Below are 25166 nucleotides of genomic sequence, written 5' to 3'. Positions count from 1 at the left end.
AACAAATTCTAACACTCAGAGCTCTGTCTGGTGCTGAAGAACGGTCTCAACTTTCTCCTATGGGTTCGTTGTCGTGTATTTTTGCATAGAACTATTTTATTTCGTTCACAGGCGCATCTGAGCCTTAAAAAGTCGAGCGACAGCGCTGTGGTGAACTGCGGGTGTTTCACTGGCTTTAAAGATTGCGGTAATCCCCTCAGCTGGAGGGGAGGAGGGCTGTCCAACCAGGCTGTACCAAAATGGTTCTGCACGTCAACGCCCTGCGCTGTTTTTATAAACTTTCTGACAGTTAGCCTTCTATTCACGGCCGATTTTCACCTCACATTTGAGGGTGTTTCTGTTATCCTCATAAAGTCTTCACAGCCACATCCCAAGCAGGCATTTGTTTTTCAGCCCCTTCTGATGCCTAGCATCACTAATTTCTTTAGGGTACGTGTTTTTAAAGGAAGTTCCTTGGTTATTCTGGTGGCCGTGAGATCAAACTGGAGCTAGAGCTCTTGGGGAGCCCTTCTTTGCTTCAGTCCTGCGTTAGGCGGGTTACGTGAACCCAGCCCCCGTGCAGGTCACGCCGACAACCGGCTGCAGACGCGGGCGAAGCGGTGCTGGTGGTGCCCCGAACCGGCTGGGGAACCGCCGTCCCTGAACGCGCCCGTTCAACGGGCTCCTTTGAATAGTTTGCTCCCTCGCGTCGTGTTTTTGTCCTCCACCTGGCTACCAGGCAAGGGTAGCTCGAAACCAGCTCGTCTGCACAGCGGTTCCGGCTGCTGCTGCCCTCCCTGCAGCACGGCCGTGAGCCTGATGTTACCCGCTACCAGCTCCGCCACGAAACCTCGCTCAGCTGGCACAAAGCCTCCCGAACAAAGTACCTCTTCCCCCGTGGGTCTCCAGGGAAGGGGATTTTCACGAGCTCTCCCCAGCAGGTTAGACACAAAGCAGTCCTGGCTCCTGGCCTAGAAGAGGCTGCTAGGCTTTTCTTTTTTTAAATGTCAGCATTGCTTTATCGCTCCGAGGGAAGAAACCGAGCACGCGCCGCCCTCCTTCCTCCAAGCTGCGATTAGCGGAGAGACAAAGCGGCTGTGCCCAGGCTGGCGTCGCAGGTCTCCTTGACCCAGGAGAAGGGAGACAGCCCGGCACGTCTCCTGAAACCAGCTGCTGCGTGACCTCTGCCCAACCTGCCCGCAGAGTATTTCTCAGTCGCCAGCTTCAGAAAGGGCATTCGGGAGCCCGGCCGCCCGCCGCTGGCAGCTCAGGACATGTCCCGACACACTCCTTACTCTCTTTGAAGGAAGCTTTGCTTCAGTGTGATGTATGAGATGGTCCGTCATCAAGTCATCTAGAGACAAGATGATAGCACAAAATTCCCCGCTTGTTGAAACCAGACACTCTCGGTAAACCTGTTTCATCACTCCCATACTTAGGATATGTTTTTGACCTCTCGAACAACCAGCTTAAGGCTCACCTGCAGATGGGAAACAACTTTTCTGATGCCTTGTCAGCTGAGGCAAAAGGTAAAGAAACATGATGAAGCTACAAATACTGTGGACTAGACTTACAGACTTTCCGTGTTTAGTATTTACTCTGTAAGTAGTTCCAAGTGAAATAATCTAGACAACTCTATAGTCTAGACCTGCCGAAGTATCCCCAACATCTTATTTCCAAAACACTAGTTTGAGTATGTGTCAACACAAAAATAATTTTTTTCCATCTAAGAAAATAGATGTTAAGAAATGAGCTTGAGAAATAGCTAGTAAGTTTTAAATACAGATTATATACATGTAACTATCCTGTAAAACATGTATATATGTATACACACACATACTTACTCCTACCATGCTTTTAAATACTTTTGTGAAAATTTAATGAGTATGTAATTCTCAATACATCCAAGCTATCACTTTCCACACACTAGATTTGACTGGAAAATGGATGCTCAAATGAGTAACTATACTTTTGGGATATCAGCTAATAAATATTCTCTCACTCGCGCGGCATTTTACTTCTTTCCTACCTACCAGGGCTTGTGAAATGCTGGGTGTTACAGAACAGGTGAGGAACGTGAGCTGGTTCCACTGGTGCTGTCAGGAGAAATTGTTTCTTCTAGGACAGGCAGATGACAGCCTGCTAGTGCTTACATTAATTGTGACTTCCTTTTCCAAATGTATTTTTCATAATTAATAATAAAAAATATAGTGTTGTTAAAATAACTGATTAGATAGGTAGAAATGCTTAGGTGTTTCTCTTTCTTCCGACTTGAAAAAGTTGCAGTTTCTATACTGATAGAGCCTATTTTGCTAGCAAGCCTTTTCTAGTGCCTAACTTGTGTTCACATACTACATTACTATTAACATAACATACTTCCATTTCAAAATAGTTTTGAATTTCTCCTGGTATGATTCTACATTAGGAAATTAACATTTAAAAAAGGTACATGGAAACACGTGCAACTGTGTGGATATATATGTAGGTACATATTTAGAACTATTAATCACATGTAAAAATTTCCCTGACCAAACTTTTTCACAGACTTGTTCTCAAATCGAATTTTCTTGTCTCATCTCATGCTTGAGACCAAGGTTCAGTCACCTATTTTGTATCACAAAGGTAACAATAAATCTTTAAGAAAGAGTAATTTCTGGAACACCTTTATCAGTCTCCTCTAAAGTTATGTTCCTGAAGGGTATTGCCTAATAATTTTGGTTTGATAAAAACTAAGTATTTTGGGGGGAACGTCAGGAACTAGGATGTCAATAACTGACCTCTGAAAAATATCACTAAGAAAGCGTTTTCAACTGAAATTGAAGTCTAAATCTCCTTGTTTTGGCTCATACTCTGTTTATTCAGGCAATACTGCATTCTATGGACCAACAGCTAATGCAGGAATGCACTTCCATGCCAGTTTGAAGCGTGTTGAGAAGCGCACATCTCCGATAGCCACTAAAGCCTAGCAGTAGCACCTCTGTTTCTAGATTTGCCAGTGTCCATCAACACAGTAAGTAAACTTAAATGTTTATAGCTTTTGGCTAGCAGAACAAAGGCATTTCTATAGTTTTTTACAGGCTGAACAGCTTGCAATCCCAGCACTACAGAGGATGCTAAGGGGACTGACTTGTCACTACCAGCATATGTGGGGAAGAAAGATTAACTACAAAATCAGGTTCTGTACTAAGATGGATGTGTTAAAATTAAGATACTTGAGAGCCTCATCTGATCATATGCCCTTAACAACACATTAAAAATTATGTACATTAAAGCAAGACGAAGGGTGTTTTCTTTAAATCATTTTATGATGCTGTCAACGCAAAGAAGAATCATTAGTAAAGGGACAAAGGACAATTCAAAACAAGTACATTTGAAATGTCAAAAAGTATACATTAACAGATATAAACAAAACTGAAAGTTGCAAAGAATATATAAAAATTCCCTTCTACCCCCCCTCCCCTTTTAAATTAAATATGCTGAAAAGAACTTAGATAAAAAAAAGTTTCTCTGCTCAAAATCACTCAAGTACTCAAGCAAAGTTTCAAGTACTTCTCATAGCAATGATGCAGTTCTTGATGGTTCCGCTACTATTAATTTTGTTAGGCACATATATGATGGTAGGGCAGTATAACTATTTTGCAGTTTTAAAATACAATTCTAAGCTGATTCTTAGGCAAGATAAACAATGATTTCTTGTAAAATGTTACAAGGAGTGGCATTGGAAACCTAGAACTAGTAGGTATACTTTATCTATGGATAGTGGTCACTTCACCACCACTAACAGGGCCCTGTAAGAACACTGTATTCCATAATGTTGCTACTCTTATTTAGCAGGAGTGAAGAAATGGGACTACAGTTACTGTGCACTTTACGCAAGAAAACATGCCATTTTGGAACTGCAGTACAGCACTTCATCTTCCTGTTTTACTGACACTCTCCGTCAACACTGCACTTACACAGTAGCAGGGTGCTGTAAATTAAGATCACAGCACCACAAAGCCTAGTGTCTGGTAGACAAATTAAACAACTAGTGGGACACACCTGAACATCTCTTCCCCTGAAGTTTCAGACTGCAGTAGAGCAGTTTACCTAGCTTCTGTAATGTTAATCAGCACTCAGTGTTCGCCCCTGAAAGTACACTCAAAGCACACATTTTATTCATCTCAAGTTAAAATTGTTTACAGAAGGACCATCCTTTCACATAAGGTTTTCAGACTGTGACGGTTAGTACTTGTGTAGCCTCTATAGGTTTGTTAATTTCAAACAATCATTAATGTATTTGGAGAGCATTAAATGTTCATCAGGAGACTTCCTTGAGACTAATCTCACTTTAAATAAAAGCCTAAATAAAGACAACTTACAGATTTCATTGTCCCCATTACCTCACAACAGTCCTCTCCTGTACTCCCCCTAAGACATTGTGTACGGTCATCTGCAACTTGCAAACCAAAAGAAATATGAAAAGTTTTATCATTCCGTTACAGCTTGTACTGCTTGCAGCTAATTCAGATTCTGCCTGTATGAGCGAAAGCAGCACTACAGCTCTAATAAGAGGCTCACTGTTGTTTCCCTATCTGTGCCCCTCGCCCCACCTTGATTAGAAAAACACAGCAAATGAGGTACTGCAGTAGTTGGCAAGTTCCACAGGGATACATGAAGACTATAGCAGCAACTTGTGTAAGAACAGTAAACTATAATTGACTGGTACTCCACAATTTAAAAAGAAATCCAGTCATACATTGTAATTTGCAATTTAAATATCGAGTGGCATCATTTAATGGCATATCGGGGATGAAGTCCCACTGTTTACGAATCAATGCATTTACACTGGGATTTCTTGCTCGGCACCGAGCTGCCTCTGCAGTCAGTCCCAGCAGCTGATTCTCTCCTGCTCGGGGATCAGGCTCCAGTTGGGCGAAGGCTTGTCAGTTGCCAACCAGTCAAAGTCATCCACCAGGTTCCAGTTGTTTCTGTTTCTGTCCAGCCCAGAAGACTCGAAATCTCTTTCGATACCAGGATAGTTCCAGGCGTAGGGGGCGAAGGAGACCTTAGTGCAGCCCTCGATTACAGCTCGGCTGGTCACCTGCACGTAGAACCGGCTGTCGCGGGTGCGATGGGTGCGGAGCTGCTGGCAGGCTAGCACCAGGAGACAATCGCTGCAGCCATCCACCAGCACGGAGGTGGAAACGGGCCCGCAGAGTACGGTGCACCCCCGGCAGTCCCGCACCCGCAGCGTGTTGGCGTTGCCGCGGAGCCGCACCCGGCAGCCGCGCAGCTGGGAGAGCGCCACGTCGCGCTGCAGCAGCTCCGCGGGGCCGAGCTCCAGCTCCTCGTCCTCGGCGCCGCTGAACCCGCACAGCGGCGGGCCGCCCGCCTCCCCTTCGGCGGAGCCGTGCCCGGGGGCCGGCGAGGCGGCTGCGGGCGGGGCGGGCTCCGCGGGGCGCGGGTCGCTGCCCGGAGCCGCTTCTTTCTTGAGGGCCCGGAAGGCGAATTTCTTCTTGGGCTTCAGCTGCTGGCGCCGGGCCGCCAGGTCCCCCTGGAGCCGCGCCACGGCCTCCTGCCCCTGCCGCACCTCGTAGGGCGCGAGGAACCGCACGCTTTCGGTCAGCAGCTTCTGCAGCCCTTGCAGGCGGGCGGCCGCCTCCTCCAGCGGCCCCGCCGCCAGGAGCGCCTCCACCGCCTCTCGCTCCCGGGCGAAGGCGGCCACGAAGAACTCGCTCTGCTCCTCCTTCACCACCTGCGCCTCCTTCTTCTGCCGCTGCCGCTCCACGCCCTGCTGCCGCTCCGCTTCCCGCCGCTGCAGCCGCTCCGGCAGCACCACGGCGGCGGCCACCTCAGGCTGCAGAGGAGCCACGAAGGCAGCCGGCACCCGCCGCCCCTCGCGGGACACTGCGGCCGCCGCCGCCGCCTCTCCCGCTGCCTCCATCTTGCCTCCTCTCCTCCCCCTCCGGTCACTAAGCGGCGCGCCGATTGGCTGCCGGCCGTCCCGGTTGCGTTGCCGCCGCCGATTGGCGGGCTGGGGGGGGGGGGGGGGGGTCCCGGCGGGAGGGAAGGGGGAGGGGAGGAGGGCTGGAGGGAGGGGTCTCCTGTGGTTTTAAAGGGGCCGGCGCCTCTCTGCGGGATGGGGTGAGTCCGGGCGGCAGGTGCCGCGCTCCGCGTTATCCCGCTTCCCGAATTAGCAGCCGCGCTGTAAATAACCCCCGCCCTCCCCCACCCTTCCCCCTGTGCGCGCGCGTAAGTGCCCGCTTCTTCTCACCCTTCCACCTCCTGGGCCGCGCCCGTGACGGGGAGCGGCGACAGCTAGGCTGCCGGGGCGGCCCCCGCTGCCGGCACCCCCCGCCCGCGGCCCTTCCCGTGGGCGACAGAGCGGGGCCGGGGGTGTCTTCTCCCTGCCGCCGTGCTCGGGGTAGGGCGGGGGCTGAGGGCCTCAGCCGCGCTGGCTGGCGCAGGCGGCGGCGGCAGCTCTCCACCTGCCGTTAAACACACAGGCCGCGCTGGCTGCTCCGGGTCTTGCCTGAGCTGGTCCCGTGTTTTTGGTGGGCGCCAGGCTGACCCCCCGGGCGAGCGCGGTGCATGGGGGCGGCGGCGTTCCCCCGTTCGTCGGGAAGCTCTGTACGCGCAGCGTTCTAGCAAACCTTCCCTATGGTTCCTCCTCTGCAGTGAAATGGGTGTGAAAAAGGCTGTTAATAGTTGCAGGTGGCTGCACAGGTGCTGCCAAATGAACCGTTTTTCTTCTTAGCTGCGTGTTTGAGTTCCTGAGTTGTTTTCCTCCAGAAGGAGAGCTCAGTTCTTGAGAGAAGACATGAGAGGAGTGCCCGTGGGCTCCTGTGCCCCAGAGGGAGGCCTGGGTGAGAAATCCACGGAGGCCTATATGGAAACATGGCAAGGAATTACTTACATGTTTCAGTTTCCAAGTAGGAGATGTGTTTTAAGTAAACTTGCAGCAGGAACATGAAATGCAGTACACCTGGCTACAGAGCAGAAAAGTGACCATTGTGTATTTGAGAATTGCTCTTTGATTTCATGGAATGTTAATTTTTGCAAAGAAAGTTAACATGAAGCACTCTCTTAGAAACACACACAAAATTTAACTCTGTCCAGTTCTACAGATACCACCTCCCTCCCCTTGGCATTTCAAAGTTACCTATATTAATTTAACATAGGACCTGAAACTATCCATTGAAACAAAAAGGTGGTAAACCCAAAGTAGGTAGTGTGAATTTACTGTCCTCTATTTGGTGATAGCATGAGTTTTTTGCTCATGCCACTTAAGGTTAGCATTTGAAAGTAGCCTTAGCTTGAACATAGCCATTGTTTTCCATTTCCTGAGAAATACGGTTTAATTTCTGCGTTAGATATGATAGGACATCGTTAGAGTGTAGGGAGTACCTGAACCTTATAATGTCAGCCCAGTTAGGATGACAGAAGAAAGGCAGTGAAATGCCTTTATCCTTGTACTGCGTAAAGGACTTGCACTAAAATAGAGAATATTCTTTTCTTATTATTGCAATATAAAATTGGGGGATTTCAAGGGATTGCTGCATAACAGTAGTGCTTTGGAGCAGGTTGGATGGGGGGCAGCTTGTTTAATGCATTACAGCTCTTAACTGTCACAAGACTGCAATGTTAATGTGTCCAGAATTTTGCTTCTGAAAAACCGGATTTTGAGTCTTAAAAATTAAAACCTTGTAGTGGAGAATGTTGCATCATGAAAAAGGAAGGATAGCTTGAAATATTCTCTCTTTGATTTTTTTCCCCTACCCATGTGTTTAAATGATGCATTTAGTAAGTTTTATGCATTTTTGCTAATAGTCAAATCCACTCCTGCAGTAATTGCAGTAATGTTACATTAGGCAGGAATATGGTGCAATTAATTCACTGTAAGAAAAAAAAAAATCCTTATTTCCATCTTGTTTCACAAGAAAGATGTGTAAGTTTAATTTTACATAGCAGGCTTTTTTGCCTTATGCTCCCACGAGTGTTGGTAATAGAGATGGTAACAGTGATGTAAGTGCTTATCCCATACATGAGAGTATTGACAGAAAAAGAGTTTTGCCGTTTTTCAGTGTGCGCAAATGTTACTGGAGTATGGCTTTGGTGTTACTACACAGATGTGACCTGGTAGATGAACCGCAGTAGGTAAAACTACTTTATATATGAAAAGATTACAAGAAAACAGTAGTGTACACAGCTCAAAATAAATGTTAAGTATTTTATGCTGCAGTATAATGATTACTTTTAATGACACTTGGGCACTTAGAAAGCTAGGTATTCTAAATTGTTTTTTCTAGAGGTGATTGGAGGTTTAAATTAATAGGGACCAAATATGCTGTGAGTAGGAGCTTCTGGGAAAGATTGGTATCTTTTCACCTTGCTAATGCATACAAATGATCTTTGGGTTAGAAGCAAAATAACCCCAGATACAAGAAGGTGAAGTGTATGACCATAATGAAAAATTACAAAGGGAGCAGCAAGATTCTTCTAACTATCTCATCTTGATGTTGCAAAATTACTTTCCACACTTAGCATTTGAGGTTTTGGTATAATTGATATTGGGTTTTTTTGTTGTTGTTGTTGGTTGTTTTGGGTTTTTTTTTTTGTGGTAATACAAAGACTGACAATTTTCTTCCTGACTTTGCTGGCAGCAACTTTTATGTTTTCAGACTGCTTAGTGTGCTCTGTTATAAGCCATAGAGAACAGAAGATTTATGATTTCCCAAACAGTAACCACCTGCATAAAATGTAAGCCTTCTAGCTCAGGCTTGGACTCATTTTGGTAAGCTGCAACAAGCAGGTTTGCTGTTTGAGGATATTAGATAAAAGTAAGGTACATAGTCCTGTCGGTGTTAATAGTTTTTTCCTACTTGCCCCCCCTGCCATGTGCTTTAGTTCCTCTGGTTTGAAAGTGGATAGTAGTTATTTCAGTCAGACCTTTTGCTGTTGCTCAGACTGTACAGTGTCATTTGTTTTATGTGAAATTGCAGGTTGCAGTTGCTTACTTGGATCTAGTGCTGTGAAACTCCAAAACATAAGCTCCGTTATGCGTGCTTCCAGGTTTGAATCTGTATCCCGTGGTTATCGCTCTTGAATGCTATCTACTTGAAATATTTTGTACTGATTTAAACTACCTCAACAGCATTAACTCATAGCCTTTTGAAGTGAGATGTATTGCATAGGTCAGGTGAAGGTTCAAGATCCTGTCTCATTCCATCGTTATTTTAGGAAGAATGGGGAGTAAAAGTGAGATCCACAGAAGCAACTGGGTGTCTGGCCTCATAATAATGGATTCTTAAACGTGAGGTTCCTGAGCTTGTGAAAGTCAAGAAGCACATAGTTGTGGCGTGATCTTGAGATGTAGATTAGCACTCGCTTAAGCAAAGGAAAGAAGTAAATACAGTTATTCCTTATCATCAGTATGTATTCCCAACGCTGACATTTTTTATTCCAAAGGGTGTAATGCACATACATTGCACTGTCATACACACAAAAATGCTATTTTGTCTTTTTAGCTGTGTTTTCAAGAAAAGCAGCAGCCTCTGTCTCTTGCATGGAGCTCTTATCTGATAGATGTGATCTCTGCCTGTTAGATTGAGTTTCTCCAGAAGAGATTTGCAGATGAACGTAATTACTTCTGGCTACAAAGCAGGTACTTCAGTGGCTTGCGCAGCCGTTGTATTCCACTGCTGGTTTTAGTCAGGGCTCTTTGAACTCCTCCGGCACTGTGATCAAGCATTAAAGATGTAAGCTATATTATGATTAATTTAAGATACTGTAGACTGTACATTTTTCACGGTGGAATGGGGCTTCAGTAAAAGTGACTGTCGAGTCACTGTATCTCTGTGTTCTTCTCTTGGAAAAAAATTAATTCCTTTAACATTACATTTGGCATACTGATTGTTTTTTAAAATGCTTTTGTTGGAACTAAGATAATGTGCTTTATATATTTGGCCATATAGAAAGGCAAGACAATGTAAAATATGTGTGTTTTTAAATCACTAATTAGAGAGTTAGGGCTAAAACTATAAAACTTACTTGGTGCATCTTAATTGCTGTGAGTAATGCAAAAGCTTTGAAATGTAATCCTTGGGAATGCTTAAGATACTAATTATATTCCAACCAGTCAAGGTGCACTTGTTTTGAAATGAGTCTGAGCTGGTCCCTTCCAAGAACCTGGTATTCCAGATGCCAAAAGTGGAGAAACAAATTAATTTCTACAAAAATGAGTTATCCTCCAAAACCAGGGACAGACTTCAAAGCATAACACTTTATGACAAGAGGCACTTCAAGATTAACAAAGCAAGGCCCAAATAAGCTTTAAAAAAAAAGCTCAAGAGCAGAAGAGCCCTTAGGTTTGGTCCAGGCCTAGCTGCTAACTGGTATTTAGAATCTTAACTTGCTAATTGACATTAGTTAAATTCCAAAGACAAAATATGTAAGCTACAGATGCTGTCTTATAGACTGTCCCTTTGAGGTAGTTATTCTGTTAATTCTGAAGTTCCTAACAGATGTTTTTCAGGACGTTACTTTAGACTTCAGATGCTTTTACATTTCTATTTTTAGTTTTAAGGCATTTCAGAAAACTATGTTTGGTTATTGGACTAGCCAGTTCAATGGACCACCTAGGTTCAATAGTGTATCAGACTTACGTTTTGGAATTGTGAATCTTAATTGCAAACACACTTTGTTTATTTTTCTGAATAATTTAAATAGAATTAATTTGAAGTCATTGTATCCAAGTTTATTGATTTTCTGTTAGCTCTCATGTATTTTTTATTTTTTTTAAAACTTTGTGTCCATCTGCTCATTAACACATTCTTATGTATTTCTGCATCCTTATTTACCTGAATTTTTTTACCCATTCACCTATGCTAACCAAATTAACTATGAATATTAAAGAAGCTTCTCCCACTTTCTGCCATCATTTTAGTTTGAATTTCTTCTATAAATTTTGGCCATGTTAGTTGTTGAAGATTATTTCTCCAGATACCATAGTAAAGTTCTGTCTCCAGAGGTGTTTTTTCCCAATACGTTTCAGTGGCTGAATATCTTAAGATTTTTCTAAATTGGAAGTGAGAGCTATTAATCTTTCAAACTTAATTCTCCTTTTTAAGGTACTCTAAGCCGAAGAATATGAGACTCTCTGTAAATAACTGTCCTGGTTTTGGCTGGGATAGAGTTAATTTTCTTCCTGATGGCTGGTATAGTGCTGCATTTTGGATTTAGTATGAGAATAGTATTGATGACACACTGATGTTTTTGGTTGTTGATAAGTAGTTGTAGTGCTTATACTCAGTCAAGGACTTTTCTGCTCCCCATAGTCTGCCAGCGGGGAGGTGCACAAGAAGCTGGGAGGGGGCACAGCACAGACTGGCCGAAGGGATATGGTGGGGACACCATGTAACATCATGCCCAGTACATAAACTGGAGTTGGCTGGGGGGCAGGAATCGCTGCTTGGGGGTGGGCTATCAGTCACCGGGTCGTGAGCAATTGCAGCATTGTGCATCACTTGGTTTTGTGTATTTGTGTATTATTATTATTATTATTATTATTATTATTTCCTTTTCCTTTGCTGTCCTATTAAACTGTTTTTATCTCAACCCACGAGTTTTTTTTCTGATTCTCTCTGCTATCCCACTGGCGAGCGAGCAGCTGTGTGGTGCTTAGTTGCTGGCTGGGGCTAATCCATGACAATAACCTAGAGTGTTATATAGTGACATAGTTATTCTTGATCTGTTCCAGTAAAAACGTTGCATTGATTCAATTGGAGGTCCAGTCACCACATTTCCTCTGGTTTTACCTGATTGTCTTCCATGCATCAGATCCACATCTCAGAGAGGCGCAGTTCTCTCAAATCTGTTCTTACAGAACTGCCCTGTTGGCCTTCACACAACCTCCAGTATAGAAACCTGTCTGTCTTGTGGCATTGGTGTAAATCTCTTGTTCTGAGGTTCACTCTTCGTTACCTCCTGCTACTACCTATGTCCTAACCAATCACCCCTTAAGATACATATTGGTTAGATAGTCCTGTGTTTGGTATGATGATTGATACTGGAGTCATACAGCTTTATAAGTTACATCATGCAATTATGACCCTGGTTTTGTAAGTACTATGTTGTGTAAGGAAAGCATGGTATCAACCTGAAATTTTAATGTTTAGGAAGTGTTTACTGGTGGGTCACCGAAGTATTTGTGGCAACTGTTCAGATTTTGGCGGTTGATACAGATAACGAACTGAATTTTTCATGTGGTATGTTGCATTTATATTCCAAGTTAAGGTCCTTGTCTCCCTTCATTGCACTGTGTTTGCATGCCCTACTTTTCAAGTGGTGTGACCTCTACCTTCCTGTTGCTTGTACCTTTTAACGGTGGCCTATTTATTTCTGTGCCTTCAAGCTTAGAGTTATTTATTCTTATCTAAATTAGTAATTAATAAAGCAGTATGTAGTTGGATAAATGGCGTGTCTGGTGATGAGCTGAGACATGAACCATGTTAAGGAATGGAGAGATAAAGAAGCATGGGATGAAGAAGTGCCATCAGTAGAGCTGAGGCACTCAGTCTGAGGAAGCAAGGCTGCAGTGGAGTAAATGGCATTCTTTTCCATCCAATATACTGCTGAGAGGATGCAGTGAGTTGAGAGGTTACAAAAACAACTATTCATGCAAGAATCTCGGGATGACTGTGGAATTCATTCCTTTAATGCAAGTAGCTTAGTCCTTAAATTCTTTCTTATGAATCTCCTGCTGCTTGATCTTCTTTTGGGGTACTAATTTATGATTGCACAAGAATTGGAATGCTTGTGACACAGACATGGAAAAATGGGCTAAGTAATAGTAAGGTGACTTGATCTAGGAGAAACCTGAAGACAATGAATGGGGACAGTGTTTTGTACCCCTTTATTTTCTCCTTCTCAATATCTAAGCCTAGTTTTTACTTCTTCACAATCTGTCATTTCAGGGCTATGTATCTCAGCTCACTCCAAATGTCATTTGGTGTCTTTGCACACTTATCAGTGTGGTAGTTGTTAAATAGCATGGTCACGGTTTGACAGCTGATGTCAAAATATAGCCAAGTAGTTGTTGTGTTGATGTTGTGTGTTGTGGTGTTGTGTGATGGGTGCGCATGATGTTCCTGGTAGCTGTACTTAAGAATTATTACGCCAACGTCTATCTTCTAAAGATTTCTCCTGTTCCTTTTTGACACTGCTCTTGCCTGCCTTCTCATGCTTATTTCCCTTTAGTCCTTTCAAAGCTGCTGCAGGAAAATGAATGAATGGGATTGAGGAAGCGAAGAAGAGACAGCAACTGAATGTGCATTGTATGTAATTTGGAGAATAGGACTTTGTTTGAAGATGACAGCTCTGTGCAGGTGACCGTGGGGTAGAAGAATTTTGACATATTAAGGTCTTTTGTGTTAAAGCAGTAAGGCAGCGAGAAGATGGGCAACCTGGGGCAATGACATTCAGTTCAGAAACACTGTGTGATCCTCTTAAAAAAAGCATGAGTACCTCATGGCAAAAGGCAGTATTTCTTTACAAATGTGATCTTGAAAATTCTGTAGTACACCAGAAAGTGATAACACTACAGATGAAGACTGCATTCGAACTTCTTAAGTGTTGAAGCTAACATTAAGTGCGTACTTCAATATGACCTATCAAGCCACATCCAACCCTTGATTTTTTTAGTAACCATTTCTACCTGAGACAATTTTGTTTCTGAACAGATATAGCAAATATAAAAATAATGCAAATTTACTTCTGCAGAGGGTACAGTGTGTTCTGGTTTGGTTTTCCCCACTCAGCAGCAATGTAAACGGTTTTCATTCTTAAACTCACTGACTTGTATAGATCTGGAGAAATCAAATTGCTTCAGGGTGCTTCACTGTTAGCTCTCCTTCCCTTTTTCTACTGTCCCTGCTTAGCAAGATTGTTCTCAACGCTGCTTTGAAACACCCTTCAGGGAAAGTAAGTGTAAAGTATGGTACGGTTGTGGACAACTTACGTAGGCTTCCGTGTGTTTCTTATGATAAGGCAATCTATTAAAAATCATTTGTCCTCCTTCCTCCTAATCCTTCTTTCTGTTGCCTACTTCCTAATTGTGGTTTCTGTAGGACTGGGAGAATAATAACATATGGATCAGATGTTCTGCCTCGTAACCTCTGAAGCAAAGTTCCTTCCTGTAAACCAAATCAGAAGAACGCTTGTGGCGTCCCTCCAGCTCTCAAGTTCTTCCTTGAGCAATGTTCTCTAAAGCCAGTGATGGGGAGTAGGCTTTAGTTCAGGGCAGAGTTTGGCCCCTTGAAGCATTTGCTGAAGTTAGGGACCTTGAAGTTTGGCCTTTTCAGTTTTCTAATGCTCGTGTGTCAGGAGTGGAGGCTGTAAGAGAAACTAGGACGCTGAGCTCTTTGACACGTGGTGTTTACGTCCATATTGTTGGCTATTCAGGGCCATACTGTATTTATGGAAAGTGAAGTTAAGATATTGGCTGATGGACTAGGCAGTGCCATGCTTGTGTTCAGTATGTCTGGGCTGCATAAAGGACCTGCTGGACTCATGCCGAGGCCTCTTTGCTAGGGCCTGACCTTCCCATCTAGGGGGTGATTTGAAACCTCACCTAAATTTTCTACAGTGGGCGTGGATGTAAACAAGAATTGCAGGTGAGTCTTGGCTTTGGCAAAGGTTTGGAAGCGGGCTTTGGAATGGGAAGCCGTTGTATCCCATTTTATAATATAAATTGGTTGATTACTTAAAAATAATGTAACCAGATTCTCATTGAAAACAATGCTGAGGTGCTGACTTTTTTTTTTTTTTTTTAAAAGATAAAAAAATCTGGCCAGTTTCTTCAAGGAGGTCCACTTAGTGCACTGCCTATGACTGTTTCGATGTCACTGTATTTAAAACGTAAAAACTTGAAGTGTTTTGAGCTGTAAAGCTAATAACGAGGAACACGCTACCAAATAAAGTTTTCCAATCCTTCTCTCTTAGGAATTTTAACAAAGTTATTTTTCTGAGGAAAAAAATAGAAAAGGTTGCTGTGTGAAAGTCCTTGGGAATTACTAGCAGAAAAAGGGTCTTAAAGAGATTTCTCATTTTAAAAGCATAACCATACGAATCTCTACATGCTGGGAATCCAACTCCATTTTAAATCAAAATGTTCTTGTTTTAAATCAGCTAGGCTTCTCTGACTCACCTGAATAAAGAATTTTTCATTATATTTTTAATGAATAAAGTGAATATTTTAAGTTGAATTAGTTTTGTATAACCAGAAGGCTTTGAACAAAGTTGTATTAATGCTTTTAGCTGAAATAAATTGTAGAGTTGTATCAATGAACTCTCAGTGTTATAAGCTTTGACTCCAAATTAGCGTTTTTAGGTTACCCCAAACTTTTTTTAAGCAGCTGAAATTCATGACATTTGTTTCTACCAAGGGTTCTAAGAAAAGGAACGTATTTAAAAATATTCAAAATATTACAAGAGGATCAAATCTTATCTGTTCCAAGGTGGCCTTGCATTTATTTTGTTGGGGACCCCCCACCCACCCGAGGTGTCTAGTGGTTTACAAGTTGAATATGAAGGAAATCAATCAAACTGTAAAAACTAATGTAATTTTTAGTGGGGAAAACTTTATTTTCTTACTTTTCTGTAACCCAAAACACATCCCGACTTTTAACCGAAAGTAAACAGCTCGGGCACGTATAGATTACCAGACCTACAGCTTTCTCAAAAAAAAAAAAAAAAAAAAAAAAGGCAGCTAAACTTTTTAAAGGGACTGCCTGTTAAAAAGACGCGGAGCGAGGCTCGCCTTGGAGCCGGGGACTCATCATGTCAGGGCGGCGGTGCCCGTGCCCGGGCGCCGGTCTGCGGCACTGTCTCCCGGCGGAGCGGCACGGCCGGGGCCCCGCCGGCGCGGCGCTGCGCGGTGCGGAGGGGCGCGGAGCCGCGCGGCGCGGAGCGCTGCTCGCTCGCTCGCTCTCTTTCTCTTTCCCCCGCGCTCGCTCGCTCGCGCTCTCCCCCCTCCCTCCCTCGCTCTCTCGCTCTCCCTCTCTCTCTCTTACACTGCCAGCCCCTGATGTGATGGCGAAGAAACCCCGTTGACAAGGCACTGCTTTTTCATGACGGTGAGTTTCCCTTTGAGTGTATTATAATTTTGTGATAAAAATTTCAAGGAAAAAAAAAACACACAACCTCCTTCCTCCCTTCCTTCGGGGAGGGAAAAGAGAGGGGGGAAATCTATCTCCAGACAGACAGAAAAGAAAGAGGAGCAAATTAACAACCAGGAGTTGCCAAAACCAGGATATTAGGTTTCAGCCCAGAGAGCTATTGGCTCTGGGGCTATGTATATAAATATATATCTAGAGAGAGAGAGCGAGCGAGAGGGGAGACGAGGAGGAAGAAGAGGGATATTTTGTGGGTGGTTGTTGTTTGGGCAGATGTGGATTCACATGGAAATGAACTATATATATATATATTTTTTTTTTTTCCGCGAGGCTGGTGGTGGTGGCTGCTGAGGGCACTTAAAAAAAAAGTTGTTTCTTAAAATAAAGGCGCGGGGGGGGGGGGGGGTAGAAGGGAGAGATAAGGTTTCAGGTCCAGGCTGATAGCTGCAGAGAGGGGAGAGGTTTGGGGTGGGTTTTTTTTTTTTTCTTGCTGATGCCATGCAAATTCAGGAGAGGAGGGAAGAAAAATCTCTTTTAATGACTCATTGATTGAGCCGGTTTAAAATTAGTTGTTGTTGTTGTCCTTTTTTTTTTTTATTTTCCGCCCCCTTGATGGCCATCAAGAGAGGGATGGAAAGAGGAGAGGAGGGAGAGAGAGAGAGTGTGTGTGTGTATGTGTGAGTGTGTGAGAGAGAGTGAGAGGGAGAGAGGGGGATAGAGAGAGTGTGTGAGGGAGAAAGAAAAATAATCTTTTCAAATCTCCTCCCTCTTTTTTTTCCCCCCTCGTTTCTTTGCTTTTCTCTAAAGCTCTGTGGTCTGTGAAACACTCTTTCTTCCTCCTCGTCGGGAAAATGGAGACACTTCGTCTCTCTCCTGGCTGTGGGGCTGGGAAGGATTTTTCTTTTCTTTTTCCCTTTTTCACTCCTGGTTTGATTTTTTCTTTTCCCCCGTCCACTCGCCACCACCCTAATCTTGTTGTTTCTTTGAGCTTGTGTCTCAGATTTGTGCCTTCTGGGGATTTATTTTTCACTCGTTTCCTCGTTTTCGGTGTCGCCACTAGATTTGATTTTATATGTTTGGTTCTCTATTTGCAATTTCCTCTGAATTGCTCCGTGCCTCCTGCTTTTAACCAAGGAATGGAAACGGTGCTGCTTTTTGTGGGTGCGCGAAATGCTCGGGCGGTAGGTTTGGGCTAATGCGCCTTTTTCTCCTTTTCGGGACCAAGTTTTCCGCTGTGTGTGGTGTGGTGTTTTTTTTTTTTCTTCCCCTCCTTTTGGAGAGAGAATATTTAACTGTAACGCCTCTTTTTTAAAAAATAACAATAAACCGTCTCTGTCTGGAGTAACCCGTCTGGCTTTGCTGTCGAGTGGACGTGAATCCGATCTTTTGTGCTGCTGGCAGTATTTTCCGTAAAAGAAACAAATGTTTTATAAGTAATTTTTACTTATGGCTTGAAATAGTAGTTGGGTTGTGCGGGGTATTCTGAAATCCTCGCAGTTCACATGGGGGGGGGGGCCTTCAGTTTTAAATTGTAATTTTTGCTATTTGCAAAATTCACTTACAGATTATGGCAGAAGGCAGAGCAAGTCACGTTAAAAACAGGGCAAAATTAAACGACGTACGGAGGGCACGTTTTTATTTATTTAAAACTGCTCCTAAATAATCACTGGGGGGAGGAAAGAGATATGGAGGCCTTTGCTTTTCCCCGGTTCTCTGCTTCCCGCTCCTCTCCTCGGGGCTCGGCAGTACGGAGCGAAAGGGGATGTGAAGGAGAGGGGAGAAGTCCTCCGGAGGCGGCCCCGATCGCGGCCGGGCTCTGCGGCCAGCGTTTGCGGTGTGGCTCTGGGTGCGAGTGGGAGTGGGAGAGAGTGGGGAAGATGGCGCTGTCTGGCTTCCTGCCAGCGTTTGTTGCGCAGTTTCACTCTGACTCTCCTCCCCCCACGGGCGCCATTTTAAGGTCCTTTCTGCTGTCGCCGCGCGGTGTGGGGCGTTGCCGTCCGGGCCCCGCTCGGGCCGTTTCTTTTTCTGTTTCGGAAACGTTGCTCTCTCGGGCCTCGAGAGCCTCTTCCCCGAATCCCAGAAGCTGCTTGCCGCTCCCCCCCCCCCCGCCCCCCCCGCCCCTTCTTGTTGAAATTGCTGCAAGGAGTTTCTTCTGTGTATGCTTTTGGGAAGAGGGGTGAAGGGTTCTTGGCAGTGTGTGTGCAGGGGAACAAAAAGCGTGGATTGCTTTGGGCGTGGGCGTTTTTGGGAAGGGCCCCGTCGCGGCCTTGTCGGGCCTCCCCATCTCCCGAGCGGTCTGAGTCACGGTCCTGTGAGGTATTAAACTGGCTTGGTTCAGAGGGGTCTGTGCTCCCAGTTTAAAGCCTGTAAGCGTCATGTCAGGGCTTATTTTCATGTTGTGAAAATAACTTTTCCTTGACATGAGGTATGTTCGGAGTGCAGGAGGAAAAAGGAGTTGAAAGAACATCATCTGTTGAATGACAACCCAAAAACCACAATATGTCATTAAAAAAGAAATCCACCTTTAAGAAATGCTCTAGTGTGGCACATCAGGCAACGTAATCTTTGTTCGAGAGCCTTCAATACCTTCAAAAGTGCTTGCAAAAATACAAGGGCAAGTAACTTTATGGTGGGTGGGTATGTAACTCACTTTGTTGCTGTTACTCTCTTGGTAATTTTTTTTTGGGGGGGGGATTACCATCTTTCCAAATTTTTATCTCTCCTCTATGTCTCACAGGAAGCAGCGCTTTTTCCAAATTACTTCAATTTGGCAGCTGCACTTTAATATGCTTTTTCAGTTATTTTAGTGCTGTGTTTTAGGGAGAGTGTTGAAAATGGTCTCCTATTTTTTGATCAAAACTTTTTTTTACATTTCTGTGTAATCTGATCAGTGTTGTGAGGCTTGGGTTTAATACCACCAACATCTGTATTCAGGAACAACAAGTATGCTGCCAGACCAACTCATGCTGTGCCCACTAAGGAGTGTGGAATGCTTGTTTAGTTCTCAGTTTTATGCTTTTTGACAGATCAGAGGAGGGCTTCCCCATGCCTCTTGCTTGTTCCTGAAGGAAGTGGAAGATTTTTTAAAATTTGGGATTAATTTTAAGGCTGTTTAAATTCCTTGCCTGTTGGTGTTGAAGGGTTTTAAACAACACTTGTTGTGACATACACATTGTTACTGCTTGAAATATACTAAACAAAAAAAATTTATCTGCATATAAACTCTCTTTTCTAAAGACTTTCATGGGGACAACCTTTTGAATATTTCAGCTTTGTACAGTACACCTGCTAAAACTTTTAATTGTTTACAAATCTATTGAATGTGGAGTACAATATTTGTTGACATATTTCAGGAATCTTTTAATCACATGAAATTATTTCTTGAAATGATTATTTTGCATTTTTGTTAACAGTAATCTTGGTATTGAGGTAGTGAATTTTTCTTAGTGGTAGTGTATTTTTATACAACAAAATTTCTCTGTTATGCACTAATGTCTGGCAGATTGTGTGTGTTTTTTTTCGTTAATTTGTGAAAATAACAACTTACAAAAATGGGATAAAAATAACCAGTTCATATTCTCTCAGGGCTTAATACTTGTCAAATGACTACATACACTCTTTATTCTGACCTGCTTGCATTAAAGCCAAATGTATTCTCATCTTGCGTTGAGATCTTTGGCAGATAGTATTTAAGTATACTAGAACTACTCTGTTTAGATGTATTTCTTTGGCCATATCTGAGCTTAAAAGTTTTTTCTCGTTGTTGTTGTTGCAAGTAGTACTTTGTATTTCGCGTAGCTTCTTTAAGTTGATGGAGGAGTGCTGAAGCTCACGATATTCATACACTAGCCTGATAGTGCTTTTGTTGGTGCACCGTGGCTTGCTCACTAGTAGAATACTCATGTATTTTAACTGTGTTCTTTCTTTGAACTTTGAGCCCTTGCCTTGTATATTACACCTGTATTCCCAAGTTGACAATACTCTGTGTGTGGCCTTAGGTGAGGTCAGTGCTATATAGTTGTGCCCATGACAGAGTTGGTTCTACTGTAGCTAAATATTTACATCACTTTATAGATGTGCCATTTTCCTGCCTTCTCATGTGTCCTTTTCCGGTAGAGTTTATATATTTAGTTTAATTGTACTGAGAGGAAAAAAAGCAAAGTCCTGCTAATATAAGCTGCATTGCCAGTCTCCTCCAAGGACCCTTTCTGTATCCATAAAACTTTGAGTCCATAGGCTAGGGTTGAAGAGCTTTGCAGGCATGGACACATTAGTACAGTACTTGGTCATTCATTGTACTCTAGCTGTATTTTCAGCCTTCTGCTGGTATACTTCCACATCGCTTCCAGAAAAGTTGTATCTGCATAACTGCAGTTATGTTGTATAATGTGGCTGTAATGGTCAATGATCATGCCTTTTCACACTGCATTAGGCTTGTGATAAGTCTAATGGCTGGTGCTTTTTAGCGTAGATGGAGCAGTGAGAGCCTGAAAGTGTGTCATCCCTGTCTAACTAATAGATACAGTCCAGGCATAAGAGCTGTTTGATAATGTAGTTCATTGTGTTCAAAGAGTTGGAGTAATTTTTTGTAGCAATTCTGCTGGAATAAGCGGCATCTGTGCTTGAAGGGTTTTTTTATAGTGACATACCTGGTCCAGCATAGATCTGGGGATTGTCTGCAAAAACAAGCATGTTTTTCTTTCTTACAGTAGAGGAAAAGCACCAAGATTAATAAACTGTTCTAACATTCATTGTGACCTGCAACTGTTATAGTTTGAATGCTGGAATAAGCAGTATCAGTAAAGCCCTTGTTGCACCAATAGATGCGCATAAACACCCACCTGAACTGATGTTTTTTCAAGATCACCACGTAGTTAAATGAATATGTGTATCTTTATTTTCAAATGTTCATCTGCCCCTGCTTTCACTGTGGAAAAAAACAAGTACTGTGTCTGTATTATTTCTGCTTTATTTGAGAATCGCTGAGGTTTTAGACAAAATAAAAATTAACATGATTAACCAGCACAAATAGACTGTCAGGTTGTTTTATTGCTTTTAAAATGTTCCAGAGCTACTTCCAGTGTTACTTTGAGTAAGGGAATGCTTTCCAAAAGGAAAAGAAAGTGGGTAAATCGCTGTCAAAATGTAATACGATAGCCTTTCTTTCATTGAAGGTATTAAGAAAGGGTGGTGAAGTGAAGAGAGGGGAGTCCAGGGAGAAAGTTTTAACTTCATTGCAAGAGACCGATCATTTTTGTAGGGGCTGATCTTGTGCCTTGGCTCAGGTGGAACTTGAGTAGTTTTACTGTGAACTTGATCTGAGTGTGGAATTTCAAGATGTGGTGTTGAAGCTTGAATTTATTGATGTATGCTGCAATGTCAACTGCAGAAGATATTTTGTCCCCTCTGAAATAGGTGGCAAAATCTCCACTGGCTTCAGCAAGGTATTGGCTTCAACAAGGACAAGACTGGCAGTGTGAAGGATTTCCAGTCTGGCTGTGGGGGTGTCGATATAATTCTGCACTGCTGAATTAGTTACACACCTGTCAGTTCGTCATATTCAAATGTCAGTTGATGTCCCAAACATAATAACTGAAAGGAGTATAAATCTCCGTTCAGCTTTAATTATTGGCAGTTGTTAGCTGATACTAGCCTGTGGCTAGGTAGCGAGTTTTGTTTTTTTTTTAAACTAGTATGGACTAGAGTGGCAATGAAAAGGTGTTAATAGGGCATTGGTTTATAAATTAATTGAGAAATGATCATCTCATAGTGAAGTTATGTTCTGGGACTGCATAAGTGTGTTTTCAGAATCTTTGAGAATTATATGCACAGAATGAGAAGTATGATACACAGGTATTCTCTAGTAGAGGCAAAAGTAAAAACACCTGAAGAACTGACTTGACAGTTCTTGAAGTATTGTGTTGCACAAATAACATAGGCCAATAGCCTGTGTTACTGCATACAGTAATTTCTAGAAATACTTAAGAGCATCTAACTTCCTTTGGGCAGGCGAACATTTCTTTCCTAAGGAACTGCTGAGATTACACCACCTTCTTTTCCTCTTTTGGGATGAAACTAGGACTTTTCAAAATGTTTTATGAATATTGAGTTTCCTGAAGAGTTGTGTATGCAGTGGAGCAGCTTAGAAGAGAGTCCAAAACAGGCTGTAGCACAGTGATGAGGTAGTCACTGCTGGGGACATGGGCTGAGCCCAGCGTTTGACCTGGTGAATCCCATGGGGTAGGTAGGCATTGTGACCTCCAGGCTGTGAGTTACTCTGTATTTTCTCCATGCGGTTTAAAAAAAAAATATTTCCAGATGAAAGTCTTGTCAAGATTTTGGTGTTGCCGAGAGCAGCTCTGGATGCAGTAGGAAAAGATTGTATTGAATAAATTAGAAATTTGATGCTGAACATGTGTGTCTTGAGGGAAACCAGATTTTAGGGAGCTGCACTGAAGGTTCACACATGTACTCAGCGTGCTTGACTGTAGCTGGATTAACCTTTATATCATACATACTGTTAACAATTGAACTGTACATTTCCATTTTTTTCTTAATGTATTAAAATAACGCTGTAGTTTTTGGAAACTTGATAACTTACCACATTTGCCAAACTCAAGTCAAGTTTTTTTTTGATGGTATAGTAACGGGAGATAAAATTTAAGAGTTGGATAAACAACCTATTGTAGGAGGTCTGTGCTTGAGCGTGTGGTTTTTGTTTGCCCTTCTGTATGTGGAGTTGGTACTTCACAATTGAGTAAAGTATGACCTGACCTCTTAGGTGTTCATCTCCTGCCAGATCTTGGAAACCATGAAGATGCGTAATGTCGCGCCTAGCAATTCATGAGAGGTAGCACTTTTGAGATTCTTTTCTTGTTGCTATTTATCTGACTCCTGAATAGCTCCCATTTTTTTGAGTATTTTATCATAGAGAGGTTTTGAATCATTCTTCTGAATACTTAAAATTACAAATTTCTTCTCATCTCTGATGTGTACAGATGTCTTTGAAATACTGATGATTAAATTCAGTTCCACAGGTATTGTAAGTTCATCTTAGAAGTACTACTCAGATTTAGAATCTTGGAATAAAAGCACATTTTCATGTATGTATAGAAAATTTGCACTTGCATGTTGTGCTGTGTTACTAGGTTAGAATCCCAAATTTCTTAGTCTGTTTTTTTAGAGCACAATTCCTGGTAGATTTTGCAGCAGTACAACAGTTGCTTTTTGTTGATCACTCTGGGAGAGAAAATATTTGTAAGGAATAATTGTATATTGTAGAATATAAGCACAGCATGGTTTACAAGTGAGTAGTTAAATCCTTGTGTTGTACAAAGTACATTCTTAAAATTAATTTTGTTTCCTTACTCCTCTTGCCCTGAAATGATTACATATTTTTGCATGAATAAAATTGAGATTTTTAATTTGCAATCAGGTTTTTCAATATTTACCTTTTTTCCATTGAATACTGTGTCTTTCTGCTGCATGTAATTTTTTACAGTAATGAGACAGAGGAAGTGGAGATACCTTTTAATATTCATTTTTGGTATTCTGTCTGTGTAAAAATCAGTTTCTTGAAAATAAAGGGCTTGATGTGGTAGGCATCTCTTAAATTGATCATAAAACACATACTTGGTTAGTTACAAGAATCTGAAATTGTCTGGTTCGCAAGATACTAGATTGTTCAGAAGTAGCATGAACTTGAAATTTAAGAATAAAATAGATGGTGGTAAGGGTTTGAGTTTACTTCTTTCTTACACTCCTGTGTTGCAGAGAATGCAAATGAGGTCTGGTTGTTCCTGTGTGGGTAAGTTTCCTTCAAGGAATCCAAGGCTTGTTAGGAACCTGAGAGATAACTGGCAGTGTAAGGCAGTAGTTACAGCATCTTGGCAACCTGCAGGGCATACTGCTTAAGTGGTACGTGTTACCTAATATGTGGTAAAATGGCATCTTCCCTCCCCCCGCCCCAGTTCAGAAGCACACTGAACAAAGTATTAGCACTGTGGAAATTAATGTGAGTCGTGGTGGAACTTTGTGTGAAGGAAGGACTTCAGCTCTGGGCATTTTGCCTCTGCAGTCAGTGCAGAATCATTTAACGCTGCGGTGATCCTTTGATGTAATTTAACAAGGGGTGGATGCTTGTATTGGGTTAATAGAATTATCTTACATCTGTATTCAAAAGGAATACGAGGGATAAAAATGTCATAAATTTGATGTAGCACACTCAGTTCACTACAATACCATTCTCTACAGTGACTATTACAATAACTTTGATTTCTTCTATTTTTCTTGTTCTGATGAGTACTATTATAGTGACACTGTATTTCTTCAGATATTCCATAGTGAAGTTACTATTAATGCTGGGATTGTAGATTAAAATTTTGGAGAATGGTATAGAGCAATGGAACAGCCCAGAAGATTTGATGGCTCAGATCCCTTACAAAGCATGATGGAGGTGTTGTCAGAGTTCCTGCTGACTGGGTGTGTACAAAGGCTTATTGAACTCCTGAGGATTAGTGGGCACATTTTGTGACTCAAAAGAGTAGTTGCTTCAGGTGCTACGTATGTATGCAAGTAACAGTACGTTACTGTATGCAAGTTTGATCATCTCCCACTATAAAGCTGTAACTATAGGAGTTGTTTCCTTGCTTTAAGGCATTGATTTCCAAAGGTCAGTGTTCACTCTCGGAAGTCATGGCATGTTGTCGGTCAGGAATTGATCCTGTGTAGTTGCACAGAAGTTAGGAGTCTGTAACAGTTTTCCAGATAAATTTATTTACTTGTGGCTTACCAAGTTTTGATCTTAATCGTATCGCACTTTTGGGAATTACTGCCCTAAATGTTGCTTGTCGAAACTGGGCAGCACCATAGGTTTTTTACGAAATTGGAAAATAATATTTTACTGCTTTGTATCTGAAGTTATGTGTTCAGGTTGTATAAAATTATAAATGACTTTGAGAAAGGAAAGGAATTCTTTTGTGACAACCTTGAATATAATTTGAGTTTAAAATGCGGTATTTACAGTGGTTTTGA

At 42.5% G+C, this 25166-nt stretch overlaps 1 protein-coding gene across 1 annotated transcript; it reads right to left on the bottom strand.

Moving 5' to 3' along the window:
• Positions 1–4843: 4843 nt before the first annotated feature.
• On the bottom strand, positions 4844–5905 carry TBCC (tubulin folding cofactor C; the record flags this gene model as incomplete). The annotated part of the gene is made up of 1 exon (XM_081997967.1): positions 4844–5905. One exon carries the CDS (start codon positions 5903–5905, stop codon positions 4844–4846), a length of 1062 nt encoding a protein of 353 aa, XP_081854093.1.
• Positions 5906–25166: the final 19261 nt, after the last annotated feature.

The sequence above is a fragment of the Phaethon aethereus genome (genome assembly GCF_964289735.1).
Source record: "Phaethon aethereus genome assembly, chromosome: 3".
Classification (NCBI taxonomy): domain Eukaryota; kingdom Metazoa; phylum Chordata; class Aves; order Phaethontiformes; family Phaethontidae; genus Phaethon; species Phaethon aethereus.
The sequence above is the reverse complement of the archived record's forward strand: the minus strand, read 5'-3'. Positions and strand labels throughout refer to the sequence as shown.